At 41.1% G+C, this 26,351-nt stretch overlaps 1 protein-coding gene and 1 long non-coding RNA gene across 3 annotated transcripts in view; one reads left to right on the plus strand and one right to left on the minus strand.

Moving 5' to 3' along the window:
- The first annotated feature begins 905 nt into the window (after positions 1–905).
- On the plus strand, positions 906–26,188 carry PIWIL3 (piwi like RNA-mediated gene silencing 3). The gene is given in 20 exon segments (XM_081542963.1): positions 906–2,047; positions 4,477–4,609; positions 5,029–5,154; positions 5,743–5,957; positions 6,685–6,803; positions 7,465–7,545; positions 8,178–8,375; positions 10,350–10,461; positions 13,299–13,425; positions 13,640–13,757; positions 14,266–14,386; positions 15,477–15,658; positions 16,071–16,143; positions 20,153–20,353; positions 20,487–20,590; positions 21,565–21,635; positions 22,051–22,204; positions 22,861–22,989; positions 23,837–23,990; positions 24,666–26,188. Coding segments are annotated over 20 exon segments (2,694 nt in total). The 5' UTR covers positions 906–1,888; the 3' UTR covers positions 24,783–26,188.
- Positions 5,158–26,351, minus strand: part of LOC145526699 (uncharacterized) — a 28,875-nt gene continuing 7,681 nt past the window's right edge. Inside the window, exons 4-5 of one of the 2 annotated variants that reach the window (XR_014069090.1) lie at positions 15,428–15,496; positions 5,158–7,040 (exon numbers count right to left, since the gene is read on the minus strand). This is a non-coding gene — a long non-coding RNA (uncharacterized LOC145526699). The remainder of the gene's footprint in view (positions 7,041–15,427; positions 15,497–26,351) is intronic. The other variant, XR_014069089.1, reaches the window with a different exon arrangement.

A 26,351-nucleotide genomic window follows, 5' to 3' on the forward strand; every position in this document is an offset into this window, starting at 1 on the left:
GTCGTGTCCGACTCTCTGCGACCCCACGGACTGTAGCCTGCCAGTCTCTTCTGTCTATGGGATTTCCTAGGCAACAATAGGAGTGGGTTGCTGTTTTCTCCTCTGGGGGATCTTCCCAACCAAGCGATAGAACCTGCGTCTCCTGCATTGCAGGCAGAATACGACAAATATCATCGGCAAAAACGACCTCCAATACTTGGCTTACAAATCACTGCAAATCCTCTTGTAGGGATGTGTGTGCCAAGGAGATGATTAGGGAGAAGCCAACGTTAGAGTCCAAAGATGGTCACAGCAGCTACAACTTAGCTACATTGGCAACAGCAGGGATTTAGTTCAAGTATTAAGTACTAAGGGCTTCCCAGGTGGCTCAGAGGTAAAGAATCTACCTGCCAAGCAGGAGATGTGAGTTCAACCCCTGGATTGGGGATATTCCCTGAAGAAGGAAAGGGCAACCCACTCCAGTATTCTTGCTTGGGAAATCCCACGGACAGAGGATTGGGCTATAACGGGCCAGGCTGCAGTCTATGGGGTTGGCACAAAAGAGTCAGACATGACTCAGCAGCTTAACAATGTCAACAACAATTAAGTGCCAAGGATACCTTTCTGGAGTTTCAAGTGCACATCATTTGGTAAAGTCACCTGGCAGGTTAATTGGTGAATGGCTGAGAGGCAGGATCAGGTGGGCCCGAGGGCAGGCGGAGCAGCCCCTCAACCCCTCCCACTGACACTCAGAGCAACCCTTAACTTCGCCAGGTGCGACTCAGAGTCACCTGCACTTGGGCGAGAGTGGAGGCGGCGCCGGAAGAGGCGGTCAGCAGGGTTGGAACTGAAATTGGGGTGGGCCCTGCTGGGGCTGGGGAGTGAGGCGCATCCCGCCAAGCAGCCAGGCCTGTCCTCTCTCCAGTCCCACCTCTGCCTGGTGACTGCTTTAGGGGCGCAGGGCTGTGTCCTGGGGAGGGATAACTCTTTTGGAAAGGAGGTCTGCACCTCTAACCCCGCAGAAATCGGTGTTTAGACACCGTGGGGCTGGAGGAGAGGGACCCGAGGGCACAGACACTGTGGGCGCATCACACACAGATCTTCTTAATCCCAGAGGAGGAAAAACAGAGGGTGGGCTGTGTGGGCTGAGTCCAGAGGACCAAGATCAGAGACAGGCGGGTGGAGTCACAGTTTCAGGGTGTGTGAGTGTGTGTGTGTGTGTGGTAGCAGTTTAAGGGTGTGTGTGTGTGTGTTAGCAGATTAAGGGTGTGTGTGTGTGTGTGTGTGGCAGCAGTTTAAGGGTGTGTGTGTGTGTGGTAGCAGATTAAGGGTGTGTTTGTGTGTGGTAGCAGTTTAAGGGTGTGTGTGTGTGGTAGCAGATTAAGGGTGTGTGTGTGTGTGTGGTAGCTGCTTAAGGTTGTATGTGTGTGGACTAGCAGTTTATGGGTGTGGGTGTGTGTGTGGTAGCACTTTAAGGGTGTGTGTGTGTGTGTGTGTATGTGTGCCAGAAGTTTAAGGATAGGGGTGTGTGTTAAAGTCTAGGGGACATTTGGGCTCCTCACTGTGCTATGGGGATGCCTTGCAGGTAAGAACTCAGGACACACCTAACTAATACCAGCAATCGTTTTGACCATAGTGTCTTGTGAATCCACAGGAAGGAAAGAATCACAATCAACAATCTTCTTAAACTCCCATGAGTATCTTCCCAGGCCCCCTGTCTTTTACAGGACACTCCTCTGACTAATTTAGCGGCAGTCCCTTTTGTTGGTGTGGTTGGTAATCATGTGTAGTTAGTAACCCGATGCTTACAGTTAAAAAAAAAATTCCCAGGCAACAGTGCAGAGATGTCTAACATAACTGTGTTCTTTAAGGGCCTCTCCCCTTCAGGGCCATCGGATTCAGGACAGCAATGACCGGCAGGGCCAGAGTTCACACCCGAGGCAGACGGCGGGACACACCACCCTCGGAGTCCGCTCAGCCCGAGGTGGCGAGGGGACGCCCAACGCCTCAAGTGCCCAGGACCGACCCACCACGGAGCTTCGCTGACTTAGTGAGACACGGCACAGCAGTGAGCTCCCTCACGTTGTTCCCTTTATGCAAAAGATGCCGCCTTTCCAGAAAAGAGGGAGATCGGTGGCTCAGCTGGTATACCTCCTCTCCTGCTGAGAGAGAACAGACAGAAACCACGAGAAAAGTCAGACTCTACGGCTGGGCTGCCGGTGTGGGTAGGCTTTGTCTCCACTGCTTGCTTCCCTTTCTCATGTGTGTCTTCACAGATGCACACCGACTATCTTCCAACCCTGAGAGGATGGAAAGGCACCCAGATCCCTTGGCCTCAGCCAGTGACTCCTCTTTGGGGAGTGACCTCAAAGCGGGTCATTTTATTCAAGCATGTGAACAGACTGAGTTGGACAGAATTTCCCGTGTTCTTTAAAACTCGGTATTCCTGCTGTCTCAAGGCATTTCTGTCTTCTCTTATCCCCTATCCTCTTTGTGTGCTCAGGAGAGGTGGGGTGGGTCTGGCTTTTACAGCCTCTGATTGATCCTGGTGCTGGCCCGGCAGGCCCATGACCCCATCAGTCCCTTTCTTTCTCCTCCAGGACTGTTGATCCCCTATCCTCTCCTCCTGTTGCCTGCTCTCTCCCTCCTCTGGCTCCCCCTCCGTCTTCATTTTCAGCCTCTGACATCAGCTTCTATGTCACTGAGACAAATTCGGCACCCAAGCAGAACTTCCGTGCCGTCTTCACTGAATCTCCACATCCTGGCCTTGGCCCCTCACCCGAGACCCCAGGGCACTGGCTCTGCTCCTGCCTGAGGTCCCTGAGCCAACTCTCCATCCCCTGAATCTCTCTTGTGGTTCTCCTTCCTATCTCCCAGGTCCTAGGTCATTCCCATCTGCCTACAGCCAGCTGAGCTGACTCCCACCAACAAGAATCCTCTTCTGGATTCCACTTTCCCCATAGTTAACTTTCTTTCTCTTTGCTTCTCATCAAAGAAGTCTGGTGTCTACCCTGAATGCCAGCCCTTACTTCCGTCTTGTCCGTTCGCTCCAGTCAGGGGCTCTCCCCCATCCCTCTGCTGAAAAGGCTCTGGTCAGGCTTCCCTAGTATCCTCTACCTGGTCAGTTCTCCAGGTAAGTCTCCGCGGTCTTGCCTGTTGCTTATACTTGGAATAGTCAGGCCCTCTTCTCTCCTTGGTCCTCTCCTTGTGTGGTGGTCCTGTCACCACACACCCTTGGCTTTCTGCTGACCTCACTCGCCACTGCTGTAAGCTTTCCTTGGCTGGGTTCTCCTCCTGTGCTGTTGAAATGCCCAGGGCCTAATCCTTGGGCCTCTTCTGCGTGGTCCATGCGCTTACACCCTTGGTCATCTTATCGATATCATGGCTGTAAGTGTGATATGGTAAGTAGACAGATTCCCTTGTTTATATCTCCAGCCAGACCCCTCTCCTGCACAAAGGAACATCCCCATGGATGTCTCACATTCCTGATTTGCCCTCCCAGACAATTCCTAACTACTTCACTTGATGAAAACTCCTTCTTAAGTTGTTTAGGCTGAAACCTTCGGATTTATCCCCTTTTGACCTCAAAACCTTCACAGAAACCACCAGGAAGTACTGCTGTCCCCCCTGACTTGCAAAAAAAAAAATCCAGTCTTTGATCATTTCTCACCCTCTCTTACTACCCTCTGGGCCAAACCACCAGCGTCCCTGGCTGGACCCCACAAATGGCCTCCTAACTCATCTTGCTTTTGCCCTGGTCTCACCCTCAGTCTATTCTCAGCATCGAACCAGCTTATCTTGGATTCACGTTCAGCCCACACCCTGTAAGGGCTCCTGTTTTCTCAGAGTCCGAGGTGAACCCCTTTAGTTGGCCCCCCTTCCACTGCCCCTCTGAGTCCTCCTGCTTCGCCCCCCCCTTGTTCGTCTTGCTCTTCCTTGAACGTTTCTTCCTTAGGAGCTTTGCTCTTTACTCCACCTGAGGTTTGTGCAATTTGTTAACTCGCTGCCTCGTCCTTGAACGTTTCTTCCTTAGGAGCTTTGCTCTTTACTCCACCTGAGGTTTGTGCAATTTGTTAACTCGCTGCCTCGTCCTTGAACGTTTCTTCCTTAGGAGCTTTGCTCTTTACTCCACCTGAGGTTTGTGCAATTTGTTAACTCGCTGCCTCCGGGTCGTTGTTGCAGGTGTCAGCTTCTCACTGAGGCTCTGTCCCCCAGGAGTCAAGGCAACCAAGTCAAGCCTCCCTCACGCCCCACCTTTCCAGTATTTTTCACACTTGGCTTTCTCCTCCTTTTTTCTTTCCCCCAGCAATTATCATATTCATGCTATTAAGTTAATTGTTGATTTTATCTTCTGTCGCTGGAATATGAGCTTTTCAAGGAAGTTCCTTCGCTTTATGCCCTGATACATGCATTATGGCACATGGCAGGCGTATGATGACTTTTGGATGGTGGTTGAACATATGGAATACATTACTCTGTCTCCCCAAAAACACGCAGGCTCAGCAAACTCGTCCAATCCAGCCTAGACTCCAGCTGCAGACAGGTGTTAGACACGTGGCTGAGGCTGGACCAGACCAAGTGGCTGGGACTGGACCACCAGCAGGAGCAGAAGCGACGTCTCAGCCTTCAGGTAAAAAGAGGGAGGAAGAAAGATACGGTGAGGGGCAGAGTATGTTTAATACATGGGAGTGTTAGTCACTCAGTCGTGTCTGACTCTTTGTGATCCCATGGACTATGACCCACCAGGTTCCTCTGTCCATGGGACTCTCCAGGCAAGAATATTAGAGTAGGTTGCCATTTCCTTCTCCAGGGGGTCTTCCCGACCCAGGGATTGGACCTGGGTCTCCTGCATTGGCAGGTGGCTTCTTAACCACTGCACCACCAGGGAAGCCCTCTTTTCTGATGACCCATTGCTAAATAATGTTTGGTTCCTTTGCTATCTTTTCTACCTCAAAAAATCTTACTAGCTGGGGTGTAATATTGTCCTTTCTAGTTACATTCCCCTTTTTGTGTAAATTAACAACTGTCATGCTTGTTTGTACGTTGAAGAACTTCAACCGGCATCTGGATCACAGGGATCCTTGCTGAGGAAGAGGAGGGATGTTGGTAGAGATTATCAAGACTTTGTGGTAAATACTCAGCAGAATTTGGTCCACGTTAGACAGTCGACAAAAGGTATGCTGGCCATTAACAATACAATTTTATGGAGTTGTTTAAGTATCTATGATGCTTTATACCATCACTTTAAGTTCTTACATTTTTATAATAACATTCACTTTTGCAGAAATTAAGACTTACTTTAGAGTCCTGGAGGTACTCATTTTTCTCTCTTCCTTTTATAGACATTAAGATAGAATGACCCAGTTCTTTGGTTGTGCTGAGACATACTGATTAATAAACTGCACCCCCCCCAAAAAAAAACATTATTACATACAGTGGCTCCCCTCCCCCAATACCAGCTTTTGGGACATTTGTGCTGCAGAGGTTTTCTTTTGATATTTCTGTTAAACAGAGAAATATATCTGTTAAATACCTGTATTTAAATACCTCTGTTAAATACCTCTCTCCTTGAATTTCCGGAGTGTGGGCTTGCATAAGGACTCACCTACACTTCTGTGAGGGATTCTGGATGCTGGGCATATGTAACTGCTTATGGCGTTTGCTGACCACCTCCCTTGTTGGATCTGACTCTGGCTCTCAGTATCTGTTTGGGGTCTGAGCAGCCGGACTATCTCATGACTGACGCATGGTTCTGTTTCCCAGGCACGCAAGGGAGCCCGGTAATGCTATTTTCGAAACATGTCCGGCTCAAATCTTGCTCTCAGAGGCATTTATACAAGTACAACGTCATCTACATGCCAGACATAGAGGATGGAAGCAAACGGGAAGCTCTACTCTCTGAACTTGAAAAGTTACTGGGAAACCGTTGTATATACGATGGAAACTCTTTGCTGTTACCTCACTCACTGGGGGAAATGGTTAAGTAGTATTCTGCATCTTCCTGACACTGTTGTTCTCTCCCATTTTTCACTCTAGAGTAGCCAAACTCTCACCATTCCTGCGCAACAGTTTGTAGAGAAATCCTAAACACTCCTTGCCCATAGGACTTGTAACTAACCCACGTACCATGTTTAATTTTCACTGACACTCTCTAGTGTCTCATCTCACTGCCTAAACTGGATTTATTTGACATAAACGTAAAATATAACTTTTACCTTTTTGATGGCACAATATGTTTCAAATGCTGATACTGAAGTTGAGTAATGGCCACCCACTCCAGTATTCTTTCCTGGGAGAAACCCCATCTACAGAGGAGCCCTGGAGGGCTAGAGTCCACAGGGTCGCAGAAGAGTCAGATAAAACAGCAACAACAACAATTTTTAAAATTCCCTGTTCCCTCCTTTTTTTTTTAAGCAGGAAAAAAAAAAAAATTAGGAGAAGAGCTGTTTTATCCTATAAACTTCTATGGTAAAGGGTCAAGTAATTCATAGGAAATTGCTTAAATGAAAGTTTGGACTTAAACGTTTAATTCTGGCTCTTCACTTTGGTCTTGCCCGTCCCATTTTTTGTCTGTGTGCCTTTCTGTGAGAGGGACCGCTCCTTGTACTTGTGCTGTGCTGGGCAGCCAAGTGACAGTTTGATCTGTCACATAGTGGAGCTTAGTTTCCTTGGAAGAACTAAGGGAATTCTTTTCCTTCCTCTCAGAAAAAGGAAGTGGTCAGCAAGTTGAAAAACGAACCTGTGAAGATAACCTTCGAGCTCTCCAGAGAACTCCAGACCACTTCTCCAGACTGCCTCCGCTATTACAACATTCTCTTTAGAAAGTATGTAAGATTGTTTCCTTTGGATTCAGTCCACACACATTACTGTGTGTCAGTGGTGCTGAACACAACCATGGGCTTCTAGCATTCTGTATTCTTGACAATTCCCACATCCTGAGAGGGTGAAGGATCTTCTGAGATGAAATGACACTGGAGCTTTAGCTAGGCGTGTGCAAATTCCATGGGTTTCTTCAATATTCCACTTCCGGCCCACCTCTACTTTCCCTGTCGGGAACCTGTCTAGAAGAAGTAATAGACATCAATTATGTATATCCATGCTTATTTCTTTCTAGAGCAAATATACTTGTTTTCTGTTCTAGACTCACTATAATGAACAAATAGTCAAAATTAAAACCTGGAATACATAGACTGCAAAAGATGTTTCGATTCATTTCTAGGAATGAAGGACGTACTGATGGCCTTTCCATGTTATACTGTTTTATATCATGAAAGAGAAAATTTGAGGTTAAGTGAACCTCAGTATTCACTTCAATATGTATTAATAACTTATTTGGCATTAATAGTCATTATCAGGCATTTTCTGTTGTTAGTATAAAGAAAATCACTGACGATCTTTTCCTTCTCTAATGCATCCTTATGTCTGTTAACAAATGCTTACTAATATTCACTACTCTTTCAACAAAACCTATTCTTCCATTTCTAGAATGTTGGAGAAGATGGATTTGAACCAAATTGGTCGTAACTATTACAATAAAAATAAGAAGACTGAGTTCAACAAGTATAGGTATGTATGAAGTGGTCTGTGAAGTGCAAGGTTTCACGTTCTGTAGACACAATCATAGAAACTTTTGAGGAAGTTGCTCATCTGAACCGGTGTATGATTTACAAATGATCTTTTAAATACTATCCAATGACTGAACAACTAAGTTACAACTGAATTTATAATTTAAACTTAAAAATTTAAATTTACCCTAAAAATTCCTAGCATGATAGACATAAATTTTTAAGATGGTCAGTTATTGTATAAACGTTAGGAAATCAATCATCTGAAACTTGGACAATTTCTCTGAAATTACAGTCAATCCAACACTTGCCTCTCTGTGCGTCTATTACTTTTTGGTATATGTGTATATAATTTACATATTATATATCATATATATTCTCACATGAGTATATATAATAGTTTAAGACTGCAAGTGATAATAAAAATGATTTAACAAAGATGTATTACTTCTAACTAGTACATCTGGTAAAAATCTCTGTTTGAAGGTCCTTCAAAAGATCAGTGATTATTAAAAATGAGAGACTAAAACTGACACTGACAGTATCCATTTTAGACAGTGAGTTTAGGTCCCCTAACACTTGGCTTTATGTCCAGAGCTGGGATCTTGACACCCACACCTAACTTGTTTGCAGGTTGGAAATCTGGCCTGGCTATGATACTTCTATTCTTCCATATGAAATTGGTCTTACTCTTTGTGTTGATGTGAGCCATAAACTGCTCCGAATGGAAACTGCTTATGATTTAATATCACACACTCTTGAAAAAGCCAGAGGAGACGATGCCAAAGAGAAAATTCTTAGAAAATTAGTTGGGTCATCTGTTCTTACAAAGTAAGTCTGCTTTTTGAAAACCTATGCAATCACTTTTACTTTTTTTCATTAGAGATGTTCCTAGGATTTTTAAAATGATTAAATGTTGACATTCAGAAGCAGAAATGGCATGAAAATGGTAAGAATCATTAGATACTTTTTCTCACTGAGTTATACAGCATAGAAGTATGTGTCAGCTGTAAACTCTGCAGTCCTTGTATGTCCTACTGCTAATTTGGTCATTGGCTCTGAACCCTTATTGCACATGAGGGTATGTATGCTTCTTCCAAATTTATTTTCCCTTCTCTTTGTCTATAGCTATTTTTAAAAATTTGTGCTTAATTATAATCTAGAAAATTTCCATTTGAAGGGAGTTTTTATTTTTAATCTCCCTCTACACCAGAAATCTTAAATTGATAAGAGGACATTTTGACTAAGTAAGTTTAAATCCAATCTTAAGAAGACCAGAGTTGGAAGACTCGCACTTGCTAATTTCAAACCTTATTATGAAGCTACAGTAATCAAGACAGTGTGATGCTGGTGTAAGGATAGACATAAAAGTCAGTGAAACAGAATAAGGAATCCATGCCTTTAACCCTCACTATTAAAGTCAGTTGACTTTTTGACAAGGGTATGGGGAAATTCAGTCAAGGAAAGAATAGTCTTTTCAACAACTATTGCTGGGATAGCTGTATATTTACCTGTCCCTTTATCACAGGATATACAAAATTAATTCAAATTTACTAAAAAATTAACTCAAAATAGACCTAAATAAAATTTTTAGAAGAAAACATGAGTACATTTCTTGACTTTGAGTTATGCAAAAACCTTATTAGATAAGTCACCAAAAGCACAAGTGATGCCAAAAGAAACAAATTGGACTTAACCAAATGCAAAATGTTCTTTAAAGTACACTGTCATAAAGGTGAACAGACAACTGGCAGAATGGGGGAAATATTTGCAAATCTCATATAGTAAATAATTTGTGTCTAGATGCATAAAGAATATTTACAACTCAATGATTGAAAGAAACTTGACTTTAAAAAATGGGCAAAGAGTCTGAATAGACATTTCTCCACCTAGAGTATACAAATGGCCAATAATCACATGAAAAGATGCTCAATATCATTAGCTATCAGAGAAATGCAAATTCAAACCACAATGAAATGCCACTTCCTATCTAACTAGGTTAGCTAAAATTGAAAAAGGAAGATGCTAACAAGTGTTGGCAAGGATGTGGAAGAACTGGAACTGACCATCATACACTTGGTATGGCCTCTCTGAAGAACCTGGCATTTCCTCAATGTGTTAAATATAGCATTACCACATGAGCCAGCATTCCACTCCTATATACCCAAGAGAAATAAAACCCTGTCCACCAAAATTGGTATATGAATATCTACAACATCACTATTCACAACAGATTGAGTGTAAACAACCCAAATGTTCATCACCTGGTAAATGGATAAACACAAATGTGATATATCTATACAATGGTATATTATTTGTCAACAAAAAAGAAGGAAGTAGCAATACATGCTATAGTGTCACTGAACCCTGAAGAAACCCTGACTGGGTTTATATACATTATATAATTCAATTTATATGAAATGTGATGAGTAGGCAAACACATAGGGACAGTAAGTAAACTAGTAGTGGTTTAAGGGCTGGGTGGAAAAAAGGGGTGACATAGTTAAGTGTAGTTAAGCTTAACTATATATATATAGTTACGTATAGTTAAGCTCATAGTTAAGGTGTTTCTTCTTTGGGTGATGAAAATATTCTGAAATCGTGTTAATGGCTGCATGACTCTGTGAATATACTAAAAACCACTAGATTTCACACTTACATTGGTGAATTGCATGCTATATGAATTAATCTTAACAAAGCTGATATATCCTACAATTAGAGTAGGATTTTAAACCACTTCCTTTTTACATGGTTCCATGCACTAAAGTCAGGAATAATACCATATATTCCACGATTATTCTGCAGGTATAACAACAGAACCTACAGAGTGGATGATATTATTTGGGAGATGTCTCCCAGCTCTACATTTACCAAATCAGATGGCAGTGAAATCTCCTTTGTAGACTACTACAAAGAGGTATGAAATTTTCTTTAAACACATTTGTCTTAAAAAATTTTTCCTATTATATATTTCAGTATATGTCTCAAGTCTTATTTAGATATATATATATATTTGTATATATTCTCCCTTTGGGGCATTGGAGCTTGGCTTGTATCAATTATCTACGTATTCCAGTGCCTTGTGTATAGGGTAAAGTCACATAATTAGAATGGCTCCAAGATGGCCCTCCCTGTCAGGTTTAGATGTGGCTACGGTAGTTTTAAATATGTAGATGTTGTTAGGTAGAAAACAAAATATGGTAGAACTTCAGAAATGAGAACGTTACAGAGGAGCTTCAGCCCTACAGAACTTGGTTTGAAAAGAATGACCAACTGCAATATGAAACGATGCCTGTTATGTGTTAAATCTCTTAATTCATGGAGTCCTCTATTTTTAATTTGAGTGCTCACAAAGACCTAAACTCAGGCCAGTTGGTTTTCTAGCTTTGGCTCATAAAAGAAAGATAATTAAAGGAATGGTAGATATATGTGACAAAGGGAAAGAACTTATAAATGGATGATTTTTTGGAAGTTATAAACTGACACTTTAAAAAGCCTGTATTATATTGGGACCCAAAGCTACTTGGAATTTGTAGGAACATAGCCCTCTGACATCCCTTCAAAGGTGGTTATTATGACATCCTCATTTGTGTTTCACACTTATTGCTTGTTCATTTGAATCCCTAAAGCATTTAGTGAATGACTATTATATATCTTGGGTATACATTAGTAAGACAATTGAGTTCTCAGCTCTCCAGGGACTTGCATTCTCATGGCAGACAGGCAGGTGATGAAAGAAGAAAACTATTCTGATAGTTACAGCGGATATGGAGACAATTAAAATTGAGTGGTATTATGGAGAGTGTCTGGTGGCTACTTGGTTTGCATATTCTTCAAAAGCTTCTAGGAGAAGCTGATACCTAATGTCAGCAAGGAGCAAGCTGGGTGTGGATGAGGGAGAAGAGATGGTATAAAGACAGGATGGGCATGGTGTATCCAGGACCCAAACAAGGCTGGAGTGTTTGCGAGAGAAATTGGATGTTACCGTCCAATCATCTTATGCAGGTATTTGTAAGATGTCTTGTCTAATGTACAGAGAATGGGCTGCATGGGGGTAAAAATGGAGGAAGGGAAGCCTGTGAGAAGGTTATTAAATCAGTTGACTAAAATGATGGTTGGTCTGGAGTAGGATAGGAGAAGTAGGTGAAAATGGAGAGGACACAGTGAAGGCTTGGATGTAATAAATGATGGAAAGGGGTGACTGAAATGTAACCCTTTGGCTTTATCTGAGAAAGTGAGTGGGGGGTGGCATTATTTACTGAAATGGGGGAATCTGTGGGAGGAGCTGGTTTGGGGACTGTTCTGGAATGAGACAGGCACTGATGGAGCTGCAAACTGAAATATCAGTGAGTTGATTTTAAACGGTTTACTTCTGGCTTGAATACTTCTGGCTCTCAAAGGCTCGGAGATCCCATCTGTTACCGTTTTGTGGCTCTTCCATCTTAACAAGTGGACTCCAAGGTTGTGACGTTAGAAGAGAGGTTGAAGCAGCTTCCTGGCTCTCGGGTCCCTTAGGCTGAGAGTTGTAGGCTGACGCGCTACTTCCAGGCATACTTGTTAAGATTCAGTCCTATAGCCTGAACCTAACTCAATGAAAAGTTCTCTTCCATGTACGGATGTGGTGAGCTCAATATCATCTCTCTGCCAAAGTGGGTAAGTTAAAGCATGCTCTCTGGGACTGTTGATGAGTCTGGAGTCACAGGGTGTACAGCCTGGAGTTTTCATTTTGAGAACAAGCTCCTTTTGAAGTTCCCATATGCTTAAATGCCAGTGAGTGAAAGTGAAAGTCGCTCGGTTATGTCGGACTCTTCGCGACCCCATGGACTATGGAATTCTCCAGGCCAGAATACTGGAGTGGGTAGCCTTTCCCTTCTCCAGGGGATCTTCTCAACCCAGGGATTAAACCCAGGTCTCCTGCATTGCAGGCAGATTCTTTACCAGCTGAGCCACAAAGGAAGCCCAAGAATACTGGAGTGGGTAGCCTATCCCTTCTCCGGCAGATCGTCCCGACCCAGGAATTGAACCAGGGTCTCCTGCACTGCAGGTGGATTCTTTACCAACTGAGCTATCAGGGAAGCCTTTAAATGTCAGATGATACCGCAATTCATGTGGCTAACTTATTATTGATGAGGACCTTGCTAACAAGCAGCTTAAGAACAAAATCTATGAAGAATCTCCACTTTGGGTTGGGAGTATAGGCACCCTGTTGTACAAGAATTTGCTGCCTTAGGGATAGGAACTTCTGTATGTGACGTCTTAGAAGATGCCTTACCTTACTGGAAGCAGGGCTAAGGATTTAGGGCAAATAAACAAGGAGGAATGCTGGGAATAGATGTATAACTGCCACTCTAAAAAGTGGCCAGGGTTTTTTTTGTTCCCTATTAATAATGCAAATCCTCTTGAAAGTTCTCAATATGTTTTAGAAAGTTTCAAGGCATTACTGTGGTGAGAAATACATATTCCGAGAGTCTCTCACCTATTTACGTCTATATTAAAAAGGGTAGCACAATGATTCCATTATATTTGGTGGGTGTCCTACTCTCCTTGGCCATCTATGTTTATCAGTGATCCCTGGGACATCAAATCAAGAGAACATTTAGAATATTTTTGGTGCTTTCTTGAACTTGGGGAAACTGTATCACCACACCTCTGGGCCTCCAATTGTGATCTGAAAATATACGTTTGCACCTATTTATGTGACGTTACTAAGGTTTTGCTAATAGTCATGCCAGTGTTCATTCTTCTGTTCAACAGCGGTATGGTACAGCGGTTACTACCTTAAATCAGCCACTTTTGATCACCAAAGGCAAATGGAAAAAGAGCCGACAGGACACGCCTCATCAGCCTATCATGCTGGTTCCTGAGCTATGCCACCTGACAGGTACTGCGGATTTATGCCATCTTCATAAAAGACACCCCTTCTTTAAAGTCACCAATATTACTTTACAGGCTTTTTCATAAGATTCCACATGACCCAGACCTGTATTCTCTCTGATTTCCTCCTTCTTCCAGACACAACAGTTAAGTCTCCTCTAATACAAATCTATTCTTGCTTGTTCAGCATGTTACCTTTCAGATTTTTTTTTTTTTTAAAGGCTTAACGGATGACATGCGTAAAGACTACAGAATGATGAGAGACTTGTCCACCCACATGAGAATGGATCCTAATAGAAGGCAGCATAAACTGCTAACATTTATGGATGCTTTAAGAAAGTAAGTGCTTGGGAATTCCATGGTGATCCAGTGGTTAGGACTCTGTGCTTTCACTGCTGAGGACACAGGTTCAATCCCTGGTTGGAGAACTAAGATTCCACAAGCCGTGAGGAGTCAGTGCTACTTTTCTGTGTGTGAGTTGGAAGTAAAGACCTGTGTGGATCACTTGGTATCTCAGATTTCTTCAATTAAAAAGTAATGATTGGGAAGAGAATTATATTTGGGAGGAGACTGGGGCGGGAAGGGCAATTCTTTTTTTTCTGTCATTGCAGTGTTAGAGGAGGCCTAGAGAGGGTAAGACTGAAATAGATTCTAAGTGCCCGCACAAACGTGAGAACAAAGACAAGGTTGTTTCAGAGTTTAGGGAGTTTATTGGTAGCATCTTGACACAAAGGACAAGCAATGAGGAACTTTAGATGAGAGAAATACTGACTTGTGTTTTGCACATGGATAATTATCTTTGCTTATTTTCTTGGGTTTGGTCACGTGGAAATACCTTTTCTTTCAGAAATAATACTGTGCAGAAGGAGCTTCGAGACTGGAATTTGGAACTCGAGGCGGGGTTTTTGTCCTTTTCTGGAAGAACTCTGCAAGATGTAAGAATTCACCAAGGAAGAAGGATGGTAAGAGCTTCTAAATTGTCATGTCAGAGTTGGGTCAAATTAGTAACAACCCAGAGAGGGACTAACTTGGTTGTGTCAATAACTCTTTCCACACTACCTGTTCTTTCTCTATGAGAGGACAAGTCAGCATTCAATAAAAATGCATGTAACTTGCTTGGCATATAATAAACTCATATGTATTATATATTATATCTTTGTTATTAATAGTATTGTGTACATTCTCATGGCAAAATAATCTACCAAATGTATCCTTAAGAGTCACAGTATCCTTAAAAGTCAAATATCTAAAATCAAAATAACCCAGAATTACCCATGGTAGAACTCCAGTGTTACTAACTTATATCTTAAGGAAAAATAGCTAATACATTAGATCAGCTGCTGAAGTCTACAATGGACAAAGATTTCCTTGAGATTGCTTTTTTAAGTCAATGTTTAATACTCCCAGTATTCTCATCTCAATTGTTTGTGATGTCATTGATCCATACACTTAAAAAATTTTTATTTGGCTGTACTGGATCTTAGTTGCAGCATGAAAAATCTAGTTCCCTGACCTGGGATCGAACCTGAGCCCCTGGCATTGGGAGCACAGAGTCTTAACCACTGGACCACCAGGGAAGTCCCAATCCATGCAGTTTGAATATTTGTCTCATGCAGTCTTGTGTTACCTGTTCTTATCCTTCAGCATTTTGAATAAGCATCATAATGACAGCAGAAAGCAAGTGGCTTACTGATTTCTTGATTTTAATGGACATTTATTTAGAATATAATGTTTTGGAGCTTTCAAGGATCAACTAATGAATGAGAATTTCATGTTTAAAACTGAACTCTGTCCAAGTTCTTATAACTCTGTACCTTGTGGGGATGGGGGAAGCGGGAGGGGGGGGCTACTTTTTTTTAGGGAAACATGTTTCAAAACATGTCAGATTTTATATTAGTTATAATAAACTTATTTTTAAAGTATTTTAAAAAATCCTATCATGACTGAGGTTTAAAATGGTAATGTTTCAATAGGAAATATCACAGCATTTACAATGGAAAGGATCTTACATGATGTCAGTTTTTCTTTTTTATACCATGGCTTGGAATTCTCTTCCAGTTTGACAACCATAAAGCAGACTGGTCAAAAAACACAAGGGAGGTACCATTACTTAGAGCAATGTCACTGGATGATTGGCTAATAGTCTATACTAAGGGAAATTATGGAACAGCCCTGACCTTACAGCAGAATCTACAGAAAGTGACACCCAAAATGGGCATAACTGTTAGAAATGCAAAACTGTAAGTAGAGAAGAAATTATTTATTATTTCAAAATTGGTTGCTGGCAATCTGAAAGTGGAAAGACTTCTGAGATTGTAGGACTCTGTCATGTTATCTAAACTCTGAAACATGTGTGAGCAAAAAAGTAAAGTCTGCTCCAGCCTGCATGTATTAAATCAGATTCTTGGGATCTGTAGATTTCTGGCTATTAGGCTTCATCTTTAAGACATGAGAATTAGCAAGTGCATGGGGTGGGGGAGATGGTAAAAACTAGTTTCCAGTCTTATTTCCAAAAACTGAACTTGGTTTTGTCTTAAAAATTTTCAACTGAAATGCTTATCTTGTTTTATATCATGTGTCATTGGCTGCATAAAATGTTGTTACATGTTTCACTGTTCATTATTTTTGAAATATGAAATACTTATTTTCTAGGCTAGAAGCAGCTGATACAGTCCAATCTTACATAAGAACCTTAGAAAAACATGCTTCACAAAAAACACAGATGGTAAGTGTCTATGTGATGTGTGCCCCCTCCTTAGTGAGTGAGCTGCATTTGTATGTATTAATATCTTGGAATTGGGATGTTGCCATTGGTTTCCTAAACCAGTGCAAAAATAGAAATTTACCCCTGTAATGTAGCTCAATACAGACTTTGGGGTTTTAGCTACTACCTAATATCACTGTGTTATGCTCATTCTTTCAGGCTTGAGGACTTAGAATTAATTTTTAAGTCTCAAACTGAAAAACATCATAAAAATATTAAGTAATATGGATTATGGTAGTCACATGTGTACTATTTCTCTCTCTAGCTGTAACCTGCAAAGTCTATGATCTGGTCTCTTCCAGTAAGTGTCCTTTCTTTTGTCTGGTATTTCTCTTGGGATTTTTACTTTTCCCCATCCGATGTCTTAGAGACCAAGTTGTCAACAAGTGTTGTACCTAAATTACTAAAGTTACTTCTTTTTCCTTCCTTCTTTGGGTGCTTTGTTCAAACTCATCTCACATTCTTCCTTCATCATCCAAAATGCTCTTAAAAGGGACATTTTGTTTCTTGATCACAAAACCAGAATATTTCTATTGTCTTATCCATAGAGCCTAGACTTCTCTCTCCTTTCAGCTTCTACCAGGGAACCTTTTAGGCTATGCTGAATGCTACCTTTTGTGAGTCATCATGCTAATGGTAAAGAACATGCCTGCTAATGCAGGAGATAAGAGGCTCAGGTTTGATCCCTTGGTTGGGAAGATCCCCTTGAGTAGGAAATGGCAACCCATTTCAGTATTCTTGCCTGGAGAATCCCATGGACAGAGCTACATTCCATAGGGTCACAAAGAGTCAGACACAACTGAAGCGACTTAGCACACATGTATGATGGCTACTGTGAGCCATTATCATACTCAAATGAAATGTCTTACTTTTGAAATCCTGTTCTTAAGGCTTGTGTGCTTGCTTCCTGTCACTGTGATTGAACACCATGCTTAATTCTTCTCTGGTGTTGTAGCCTTAAGCCTTAAATGCTTAGCTAGGGCAGGGAAGCCTCTGGTGGGACTCAGCAAAGACTCACATATTAGAATGGCACTGAAGAGGCCATGGTGGTGGGTCTGCATCCCAACTCACAACATGACTTTGTCCACTGAGCATCTGCCTGGAAAGTGAAAGACTGCCTTTCTAATTGTGGGGATGACTTTTAAGAAAGCTTATCTGCACCTTGAATGGGAACGTGTCCCACTTTTACCCATTTATCCTGGCTTTGCTTTTTGGAACAATATCTCTTATTCAAGGTGCCCTTAAATAGTTTAAGGTATTTTTTGTTTCAGATGGTGGGGAGAGCATGCCCATAATCTTATACACTCCGAACAACTGGAATGACTGATGAAACAGCAACTGGAAATTATGTGCAAAATATCTTTAGGCATAAATGGAAGTCTCCCTAGACCCAAAACAGAGGGGAATTCATGTGTATAAGCAGGGGTGAAGCCACGTGGCTCACAAATTTCAAAGTCTGTGTGGTGTTGGGTGGGTGAGGGGCCAGAACCAGTCTGTGTAAAGTAATCCACTGAATGGGATGGGAAGACATCAAGCCACATATTTATATCTAAAATTAAATGTTAACTTCCCAAATACTAAAGTGAATTGGTGGTAATACTAGAAGAGTTCATAAGTACTCACATAATTCGGGAATATTTTCCTTATGGCAGACAAAAGATTATAGATCACTGTTTTAAACAGGTAAAGATGAGGAAGCATAAGTGTTTGAATAATAAATAATTTAATTCCTATAAACGTGTGAGTTGGAGGAGTAAGGCAGAAATACAGGAAATAAAAGCACATTTAAACTATAGATTTTTTTTTAAACTAGGAAGGAAATGAAATCTACTACTGAGTTAATAATTTAAGACAAAAATAATAATCAGCTTACATTAATACACAATACTACCTATTCCTCAAAATCCAATATTGGCAGTAAAAATAACAACTGTGAACACAGTCCCCACTGTTTTAAATAGAGGATCTTTTATAATTTTTCTGTTTTAAAAATGAGTACACATCAATCCAGTGTAAAACCCCACTATTTTCATGAGATTTTAAAAACTTTTTGCTTTTCATATTTTCAGACTTATAGGAAGAGTTGCGAAGACAGTACAACTTTCTCTACAACCATCATTCAGGTTTCCTAGTAAATTGTATCACATTTCTGTGAACATTCTTTTCCCCTCTCTATACCCACCTGTGTTGTGCTGTGCTAAGTCTCTTCAGTCGTATCCGACTCTTTATGACCCCATGGACTGTAGCCCACCAGGCTCCGCTGTCCATGGGGATTCTCCTGGCAAGAACCAAGAGTAGATTGCTGTGCCTTCCTCCAGGGGATCTTCCCTACCTGGGGATCGAACTTGCATCTCTAAAGTCTCCTGCACTGGCAGGCAGGCTCCTTACCAGTAGTGCCACCTGGGAAGCCCTCTATATCTACCTACATATAACCATTCTTTCCTTCTTATTATATATGTAATATATGTGTATATATACACATGTGTCGTTATTCACAGCAGCTACAGGTTTGTATATGGGTTTCCCAGGTGGCTCAGTGGTAAAGAATCCACCTGCCAATGCAGGAGATGAAGAAGACATGGATTCAATCCCTGGGTTGGGAAGATCCCCTGGAGAAGGAATGGCAACCCACTCCGGTATTCTTGTCTGGGAAATCCCATGGACAAAGGAGCCTATTGGACTATAGTCCATGGGGTTGCCAAGAGTCGGACACAACTGAGTGGCTAAGCACACAGGCACGCAAAAGTGTGTATATATGTGTTTTTGCTCAGCCATTTATCTGATCTACACACCTAATTCGAATTCTACCAATCATCCCCTTTTATGGCAAAATAAATTCTATTGTTCATCAAGGGTTCCCTGAGGCATCTGACAGGCTTTTTTAGTCTTCTTTTAATCTGGGAAGTATCTTTAATCTGTCTTTGGGTTTTATGCCCTTGACATTTTATATTTTTCCTCAAAATGAACTGGTTAGTGTGGAGAATTATAGTATGGTGAATATTTCTCTTGATCCACAAAGGTAATTCATTTAATAAAATCCCATATCCTTTCATGGGCTTCCCCTGTAGCTCAGCTGGTAAAGAATCTGCCTGCAGTGTGGGAGACCTGGGTTTGATCCCTGGGTTGGGAAGATCTCTTGGAGAAGGGAAAGGCTACCCACTCCAGTATTCTAGCCTGGAGAACTGGACTACACAGTCCATGGGGTTGCAAAGAGTCGGACACGACTGAGCGACTTTCATGTCACCCTTTCATGTAAAAAGAAAAACTTGCTAAATCTACAATGAGAAAAGAATTGCCCTAATCTGATAATGTCTGCCAAAAACTTCTATAAGTATCATTATGTTAAAAAGAATATATTGATGATTTTTTCCCGTTAGTCAGAAACAAGTCAAGCAGGAATCTCTCTTCCTAACTGCTCAGTATCCTATTAGAGGTCCTGGAGAGAGTTTGGAACCTTGTAAATCAGGCAATTTCCACAACAACTCCCCAGGTTTGTTTGCTGGTATTGGGGGGAGGGTAAAATGGGGATAATAGTATTTCTAAGTAGACTATTGAGATAATTAACCAAATCAAGTAAAATGCTTGGTGAGTGCCCCACACATAGTGATCATCTGTTGATGGTGACCGTCCTGATGATGGTATAGTTCAGTCCATGTTCTTAACCCACCATGTCGACTTCATGATAAACTCCTGGAAATCAAATGACCAGCATAAAAGGGTTTTGCAGGTTTAAGGGACTGATGCGTATTTCCAAATAATATCTCACAGCCTGTCTCTTCTGTACATTCACACTCACAATTGTTGAATGAAGTGTGATTCTAGACCCTTCGCGCTCATGGACTCAGGTATCTGTTTAAACAGGCTCTACTTTGTCAGTGATCCACTTATATTGCTTCCTCAACACAGCATCCGTTTCTCACATCATCGTGTTCTTGCATCTTGGGGAGTTTCATGTTTGCTTCCTTTCAAGGTCCTTTGCCTGCTGCCCACTGACAACAAGGAAATTTACGATGGCATAAAAAGATATCTGTGCATCAATCACCCAATTCCAAGCCAGTGTGTGTTGAAACGGACCTTGGACAGACCTAAGACGCCAGTGACCATCGCTACAAAAATTGCTCTGCAGATGAACTGCAAGCTGGGAGGTGCCCTCTGGAAGGTGGACATAGGAGTACGTAGGGATTCTGTTGGCTTCTCTTGCTTTCATCTGTCTTTGGCAGAATTTGTTAAGGTCCTATTTAAATTGCAAATCTGCTTTGTGTTCTGTTCTAACTCAATCTCCTACCCGGTTTAAAACTTTTAAGTTGCAGAATGCAATGTTCATCGGTATTGATTGTTTCCACGATATTGAACATCGACGAAAGTCAGTCGCGGGATTTGTGGCAAGCATTGATCCGGACTTGACGCGGTGAGTTAATCTTTGGGAGTGTTTAGTGGGGAGGCCAGATGAGAGAGGTGGCCCTCATGCACATTGCTGGCAAGATCCATGGACAGGTTGTTCTTAGCGATGTGCTCTCCTGACCTTCTGGCAAAGTTAGGCTCCCAAAACGTTCTGCGTGGAAGCTTCTGGCCATTCTCTCTTGCTGCCTAACAACTGTGACAAATGTGGCTGCTTAAGACGATGCCCACGTGACCACGGGCAGTCCTGTGGGTCAGACGGTGGTCGCGGCAGGGCTCTCGGGGCCTTACGAGCATTTGCTACGTGTAAATCCTGAGAAGGCAGTGAAAATGTAGAGCCAGAATGTCTCACCCCATCCACCAAGTGTACATTCAGATGATGAGGCAAACATACGTCATGACTGTTTATCAGGTCATCCCAAGACTCTGAAGTGAACAAAAATGTAGTAAGGGGATAGACACGCGAGGCAAAAAGGTGATTGTCCTTGATACGCTGAGCACTGGTCACAGCATCTATTGCTGTTTTGAAGAAAACTGTTCCCTCCAAGCAGATTCATATGGATGAACTGCTATTTAATCGATTCATATGCATGACTCCTGACCTAGGAGGAGGAGTCTCCAGTAAAACCCAGGGTTTGTACCCAGTGGAATTTCCCAGGAGCCGCATGGTACCAGCCATAGGTATTCAAAGCATGTATAATTTGTAGCTAATGTTAGTGGCTGTGTCCATTCTATCTTACTATTTGTGTGCTTTCAAAATGTTACAAAATGCTTAAGATATGGAAAGATACCAATACTTGGGTCACTGCAGGGGCATGAACATGTGGATCTTTAGTTGGATCCTCAGCTACTGACAGTGAATTTTGTGGGTGCCTCAGCTACTGACAGTGAATTTTGTGGGTGGGGGTGTGTAGATTAACTTCATCATTTTGATTCTGAATTAATCCTGTTTTCCAAGCTAATGGTTTATTTTTCTCCAAACAGGTGGTTCTCTCAGTGTATCATCCAGCAGTCGGGGCAGGAGCTTGTCAAGGGGCTGACGACCTGCTTGTATAGTCAGTGTCTGGTGGAGGTTGGAAGGCCTGAGTCTATACTGGTGGAGATTTTGTGCCCAATTCCCCCCACCCATCCACCCCCAGCCCAGTGACATCTGGCAATGAGTGAAGACGCTTTCGGTTTTCACAGGGGGACAGAGGTGCTATTGGCATCTAGTCTAGTGGATAGAGGTTTGGGGAGGCTGTCAAATGTCTTACCATGCATGGGACAGCAACACTCTCTGCCTCTGACCACCACAAAGAACTATCTGGCTCAAAATGTCCATACTGTTGTTGAGTCTGGACTAGACGGAGGAGTTTAGCAGTGACCTGAAATCCACCATATTGACAGAAGAATCCAGAAGTTGTCAGAAATAGTGGCCACTTTGTTCTAAAAGTTATGGTTCATTTATATGTGTTTCTGACTTCCTTTCAGCTGCCCTGAAGCTCTGGTATGAACAAAATTCATCTCTGCCACGTTCTATCACTGTGTATTGAGATGGAGTGGGAGATGGTCAGCTTCAAGCGCTGATGGATCAAGAAGTAAAACAGATGGAGTCCTACTTAGAGAAGGCTTACAGAGGACAAAAGTAGGTATATACATCATAAAGTGCAGATTTTATAAGTCTTGCATTTTAGTTTCGGGGGGAGCGGGGAGGAATCTCTAACAATTGTGGTGTATAAACTGGAGAGCTGGATACAGCAGCCTTCAGTGGGTGGCTGGGGAGAAAACATACCTTTTCCTTAGAAGCCCTGAAGTAGCAGGTTGTTTTCCCACATGGGAACCCATGAATCTTTCTCTTTATCTAATCTCCTGCCAAACTTTGATGGAGGGCTTGTTAACCTCTCATATTTTTAGCATCCATGAATACCGCCTGTCAGTAGTTTGTACTTATCCAGCTTCTTGATCCTGGAGTTCTGTACATCCCAGGGCTGGAGATTTCTCTCAGTTCCCTTTTCTGCTTGTCAGTGAAGCCTGGTGCCCAGCATAGGCAGTACAAATAATTCTGACCTTGGGAGGAAAGGACCCTTCCCCTGGGATCTGAATGGCCACGAGTCGAAACCTCCTCCTATACTGCCTGAATCAGGCTAGTGGAGCTAAGACAGTAAAGCTGGAGTAGGCAGAAAGCTGCCTGCCGTCTGCAGGCTCCCCTTAATGGCTCCTAAGTGTGGGCTGTTTCTGACATTCTGAATGCTGCTTCGATAACTTGGAGCAAATAGTGACAAGTGATCATAATCTTTTAAGGGTCAGACTAACTTTCATCGTGGCGAAGAAACGAATAAATACCAGATTTTTTATTGAAAAGGAGGGAGGGAGACTTAACAATCCATCTCCAGGAACAGTTATTGACCTAAAGGTGACCAGGACAGAATGGTAAGCCACCTTTCTTTATTTTAAAAGTTCCCTTTTATTTAAATAGTAAGAATTTTTCAAGGTTTGAATGAGAAAGGAAGAATTGGCCTAAAGAAGGTTAAAAATGATTTGTGTGTTAGATGGTAACTTCTTCTGTCCTCATTTTGTTTCTCAGAATTTGAAGGACAAATGCACTGATCATTCTAAGATGACTCGGGTGTTGGGCAGAAATGCTAGAACTTCTGGTTAGCTTTGAACTTTTCAAGAAATTATGCAAATAAGAAAGTTATGCAAAACACACCGTGAGAAATAAACAGGACATTCATACCAACAGAGAGGGCGAAACGAACACAATTGGAAGAAAGGCGGAAACACTGATTCTTCTAGAAGAAGGCAGGAAAGGATTGAAGAAAACAAAGCAAATGAAAAATAGGATAAACATGAAGCATAACATAAAATGACATAAACATTCAACACTGACAGTAAATTGGTTAACCTTACCACTTACATAATTTAGGGCGTTTGAATCTATTCTGGTGACTTGAAAGACAGATACTTCCTATTTTTTCCTGAATCGCATTACCTATGACCACGTCTAACGTGCTGTTTTGAAGTTTGCTGCCTCTAGGCATCAGCACATTTGCTTTTGAGTTTAAATCCCACAAGTGTTATTAATCATGTCAATGATTTCACTGTCTTTTGTAGACGTGTTTTATCGAATCATTGCTCAACAGTTAGCCAGGCTTCTAAATATAAAGGAAACTCTGTAGAATGGACTTCTATAAATTTATGTTACTTCAGAGACTAGGTTTGCTACATCATTTTTCTTCTAAAATAAGCGTGAGACCAACACGTTCTATAATTTTAGGTACGATTTTTTCATTGTGAGTCAGTCTGTGCGAGAAGGTACTGGTACTGTCACTCCCACTCATTATAACGTCATCCACGACACGCTTTACTTGAGCCCGGATGCAGTACAGGGTCTCACTTACAAACTCTGCCACATGTACTACAATTTTTCGGTAAGGTTTTTTTTTTTTTTTTCCTTCAGTTTGGTAGTGTATGTCTGTTAATCCCAGACTCCTAATTTATCCCTCTCCCCTTGCCCTTTTTCCTTTGGTAACCATGGATTTGTTTTCTCTGTCTGCGAGTCCATTTCTGCTAGGTAAATAAGTTAATTTGTATCCTGCTTTTTTAGATTCTACATGTAAGTGATACAGTATAATATTTGTTTCTGACTTACTTCACTTAGCGTGATAATCTCTAGGTTCATCCATGTTGCTACAAATGGCATCATTTCATTCTTTATGGCTGAGTAAGTATTCTATCGGAGAAACATACCATGACTCTGTCCATTCATCTGTTGATGTATACTTAGGTTGCTTCTGTGTCTTGGCTATTATAAATAGTGCTGCTGGGGTGCATCCATGTTTCTGAGTTAAAGCTTTCTTCTTTTCTGGATATGCACCCAGGGGTGGGATTGCTGGATCATATGGTAGCTCTATTTTTGGTTTTAAGGAACCTCCACACTGTTTTCCACAGTGGCTGTGGTATTTTTTGATACTGATTTTCCTTCACATTTGTGAAACTGTACAAAATTGAATCTACTTTTTGAAACTTGGATATCTATAAAAAATTGAAACTTAGGGGAAGTAAACACAAAGGTTAAAAAAAAATGTTTTTTCTTTCTCCTTAAGGGTATCATCCGAGTTCCTGCTCCTTGCCATTATGCCCATAAGCTGGCTTACTTGGTGGGACAGAGCCTTCATCAACAACCACACGAATCTCTGTCAAAATATCTCTTTTACCTTTAACCTACAGAAGAAAGCACAATGGGATGCTGAAAAACACAATTTGTACATTTATCTTCTCATTTTGCTTCTGTACATCTGAAATATTTTTTCCAGATGCATGATCAGAATTTAAAACCATTCTTGACATGGACAAGATTCACAGATGTTAAGCAATTTTCAACACAATCACTAACTTAACATGAGGCTTCTCTTCTCCAGGTGGGAGAACTGACGAAGGTTCTGACTCACAATTTACCTCTCAAATGTGTTATGAAGACTTTATGATTCAATGTGCCTGAATCAAGTAAAGCTGCTATAATTGTAAAAGTTGGGAATTAGTCACATGGAGAATATGCCTATGAACAAGTAAATACTACTTGGACAAATCATACTTACTTTATTTTTGAAACAACCTTTTCCTTAAGGACAGCGAAGATTTAACAGTGGCAAAATTAAATAGGAATTTGTGTTTAATATTTTGTAAGGAAGAAATAACCTATATGTGAAGTAGTTTATTGTTTATACCCATGTAAGAATCTAAATTTTTTTCTGGTGGAGCTGTAGTAAGGATTTAAAAGTTGGCAGCTCAGGAACATAACATTTTGTCATTTTTCCACAAAAAAGGTAAATTAAGGGCTTTGTTAGCATTTGTTTAAGTCATTCTCTTGTGCATGTTCTAAATGTGACATTATTGTGATAGCTGTACCATCATCAGAAGATAAGCTATTTAAAGTTGTCATGTTTTTCCTGAAAGCAGACATTTTTTTCTCTCTCCACTTAAACCTACCCTTTTTTTTTTCTTCTTAATATAATTTTATTTATTTATTCTTGGCTGTGTGAGGTCTTGGGTGGTGCGTGGGCTTCTCTCTAGATGTGGAGAGCAGGAGTTACTCTCTGTAAACCTACCCTTAAATATACTTAAGAGACAGTATGTGAAAATTTTGTTTTCCTGTACTCCTAAATGGAGTGGTATTTTTTTTTTTTTTTGAGGTGGGGTGGTTAGGGAGAATACACTGGCTTCAAATATATCCAAAAGGATATGCTTAAAAATAATTGCTTTGATTATAGGTTATTCATTTAGGTTTGAAACTGTCTTATAAGAAAATGAAAACAAATTATTTAAATATACTGCAGTCCAGGTAATGTCCTACCTAGCTATACTGCCAATAATGATAAATATAGGATATGGTCTCCATGATTAAAGATAACATATTCTCTTCTAAAGCTAGAATTTGATTTATGATAATACATTTATGGTAGCAGGTTTCTAGAGATCTACAGAAATCAGTTGGAAGGAACAAATTCAAAGTAATAAGAACTTTCTGAATGTTTCCTATAAATGCAATACAAATATAATTTATTTGTAACACTATAATTTCTAGACTTATAAATTTAAAATGTTACTCAATAAAGGTATTCATGTTAAATCATTGAATTCAGTCTTGTTATTAAAAATATATGCTGGTCTTAGGCTTCTTAATCTACTGATTAGAAAAAAATTGTTGCTTTTCTAAGATCAATAGAAATATTGTGACCAGGACACTATCTGATTTTATTAGCCTAGTAGTCCTTTATAAAATCAGATGAAGG

This window comes from Giraffa tippelskirchi, chromosome 11 (genome assembly GCF_054371585.1).
Source record: "Giraffa tippelskirchi isolate mGirTip1 chromosome 11, T2T-mGirTip1v1.2.pri, whole genome shotgun sequence".
NCBI classification, from domain to species: Eukaryota; Metazoa; Chordata; class Mammalia; order Artiodactyla; family Giraffidae; genus Giraffa; species Giraffa tippelskirchi.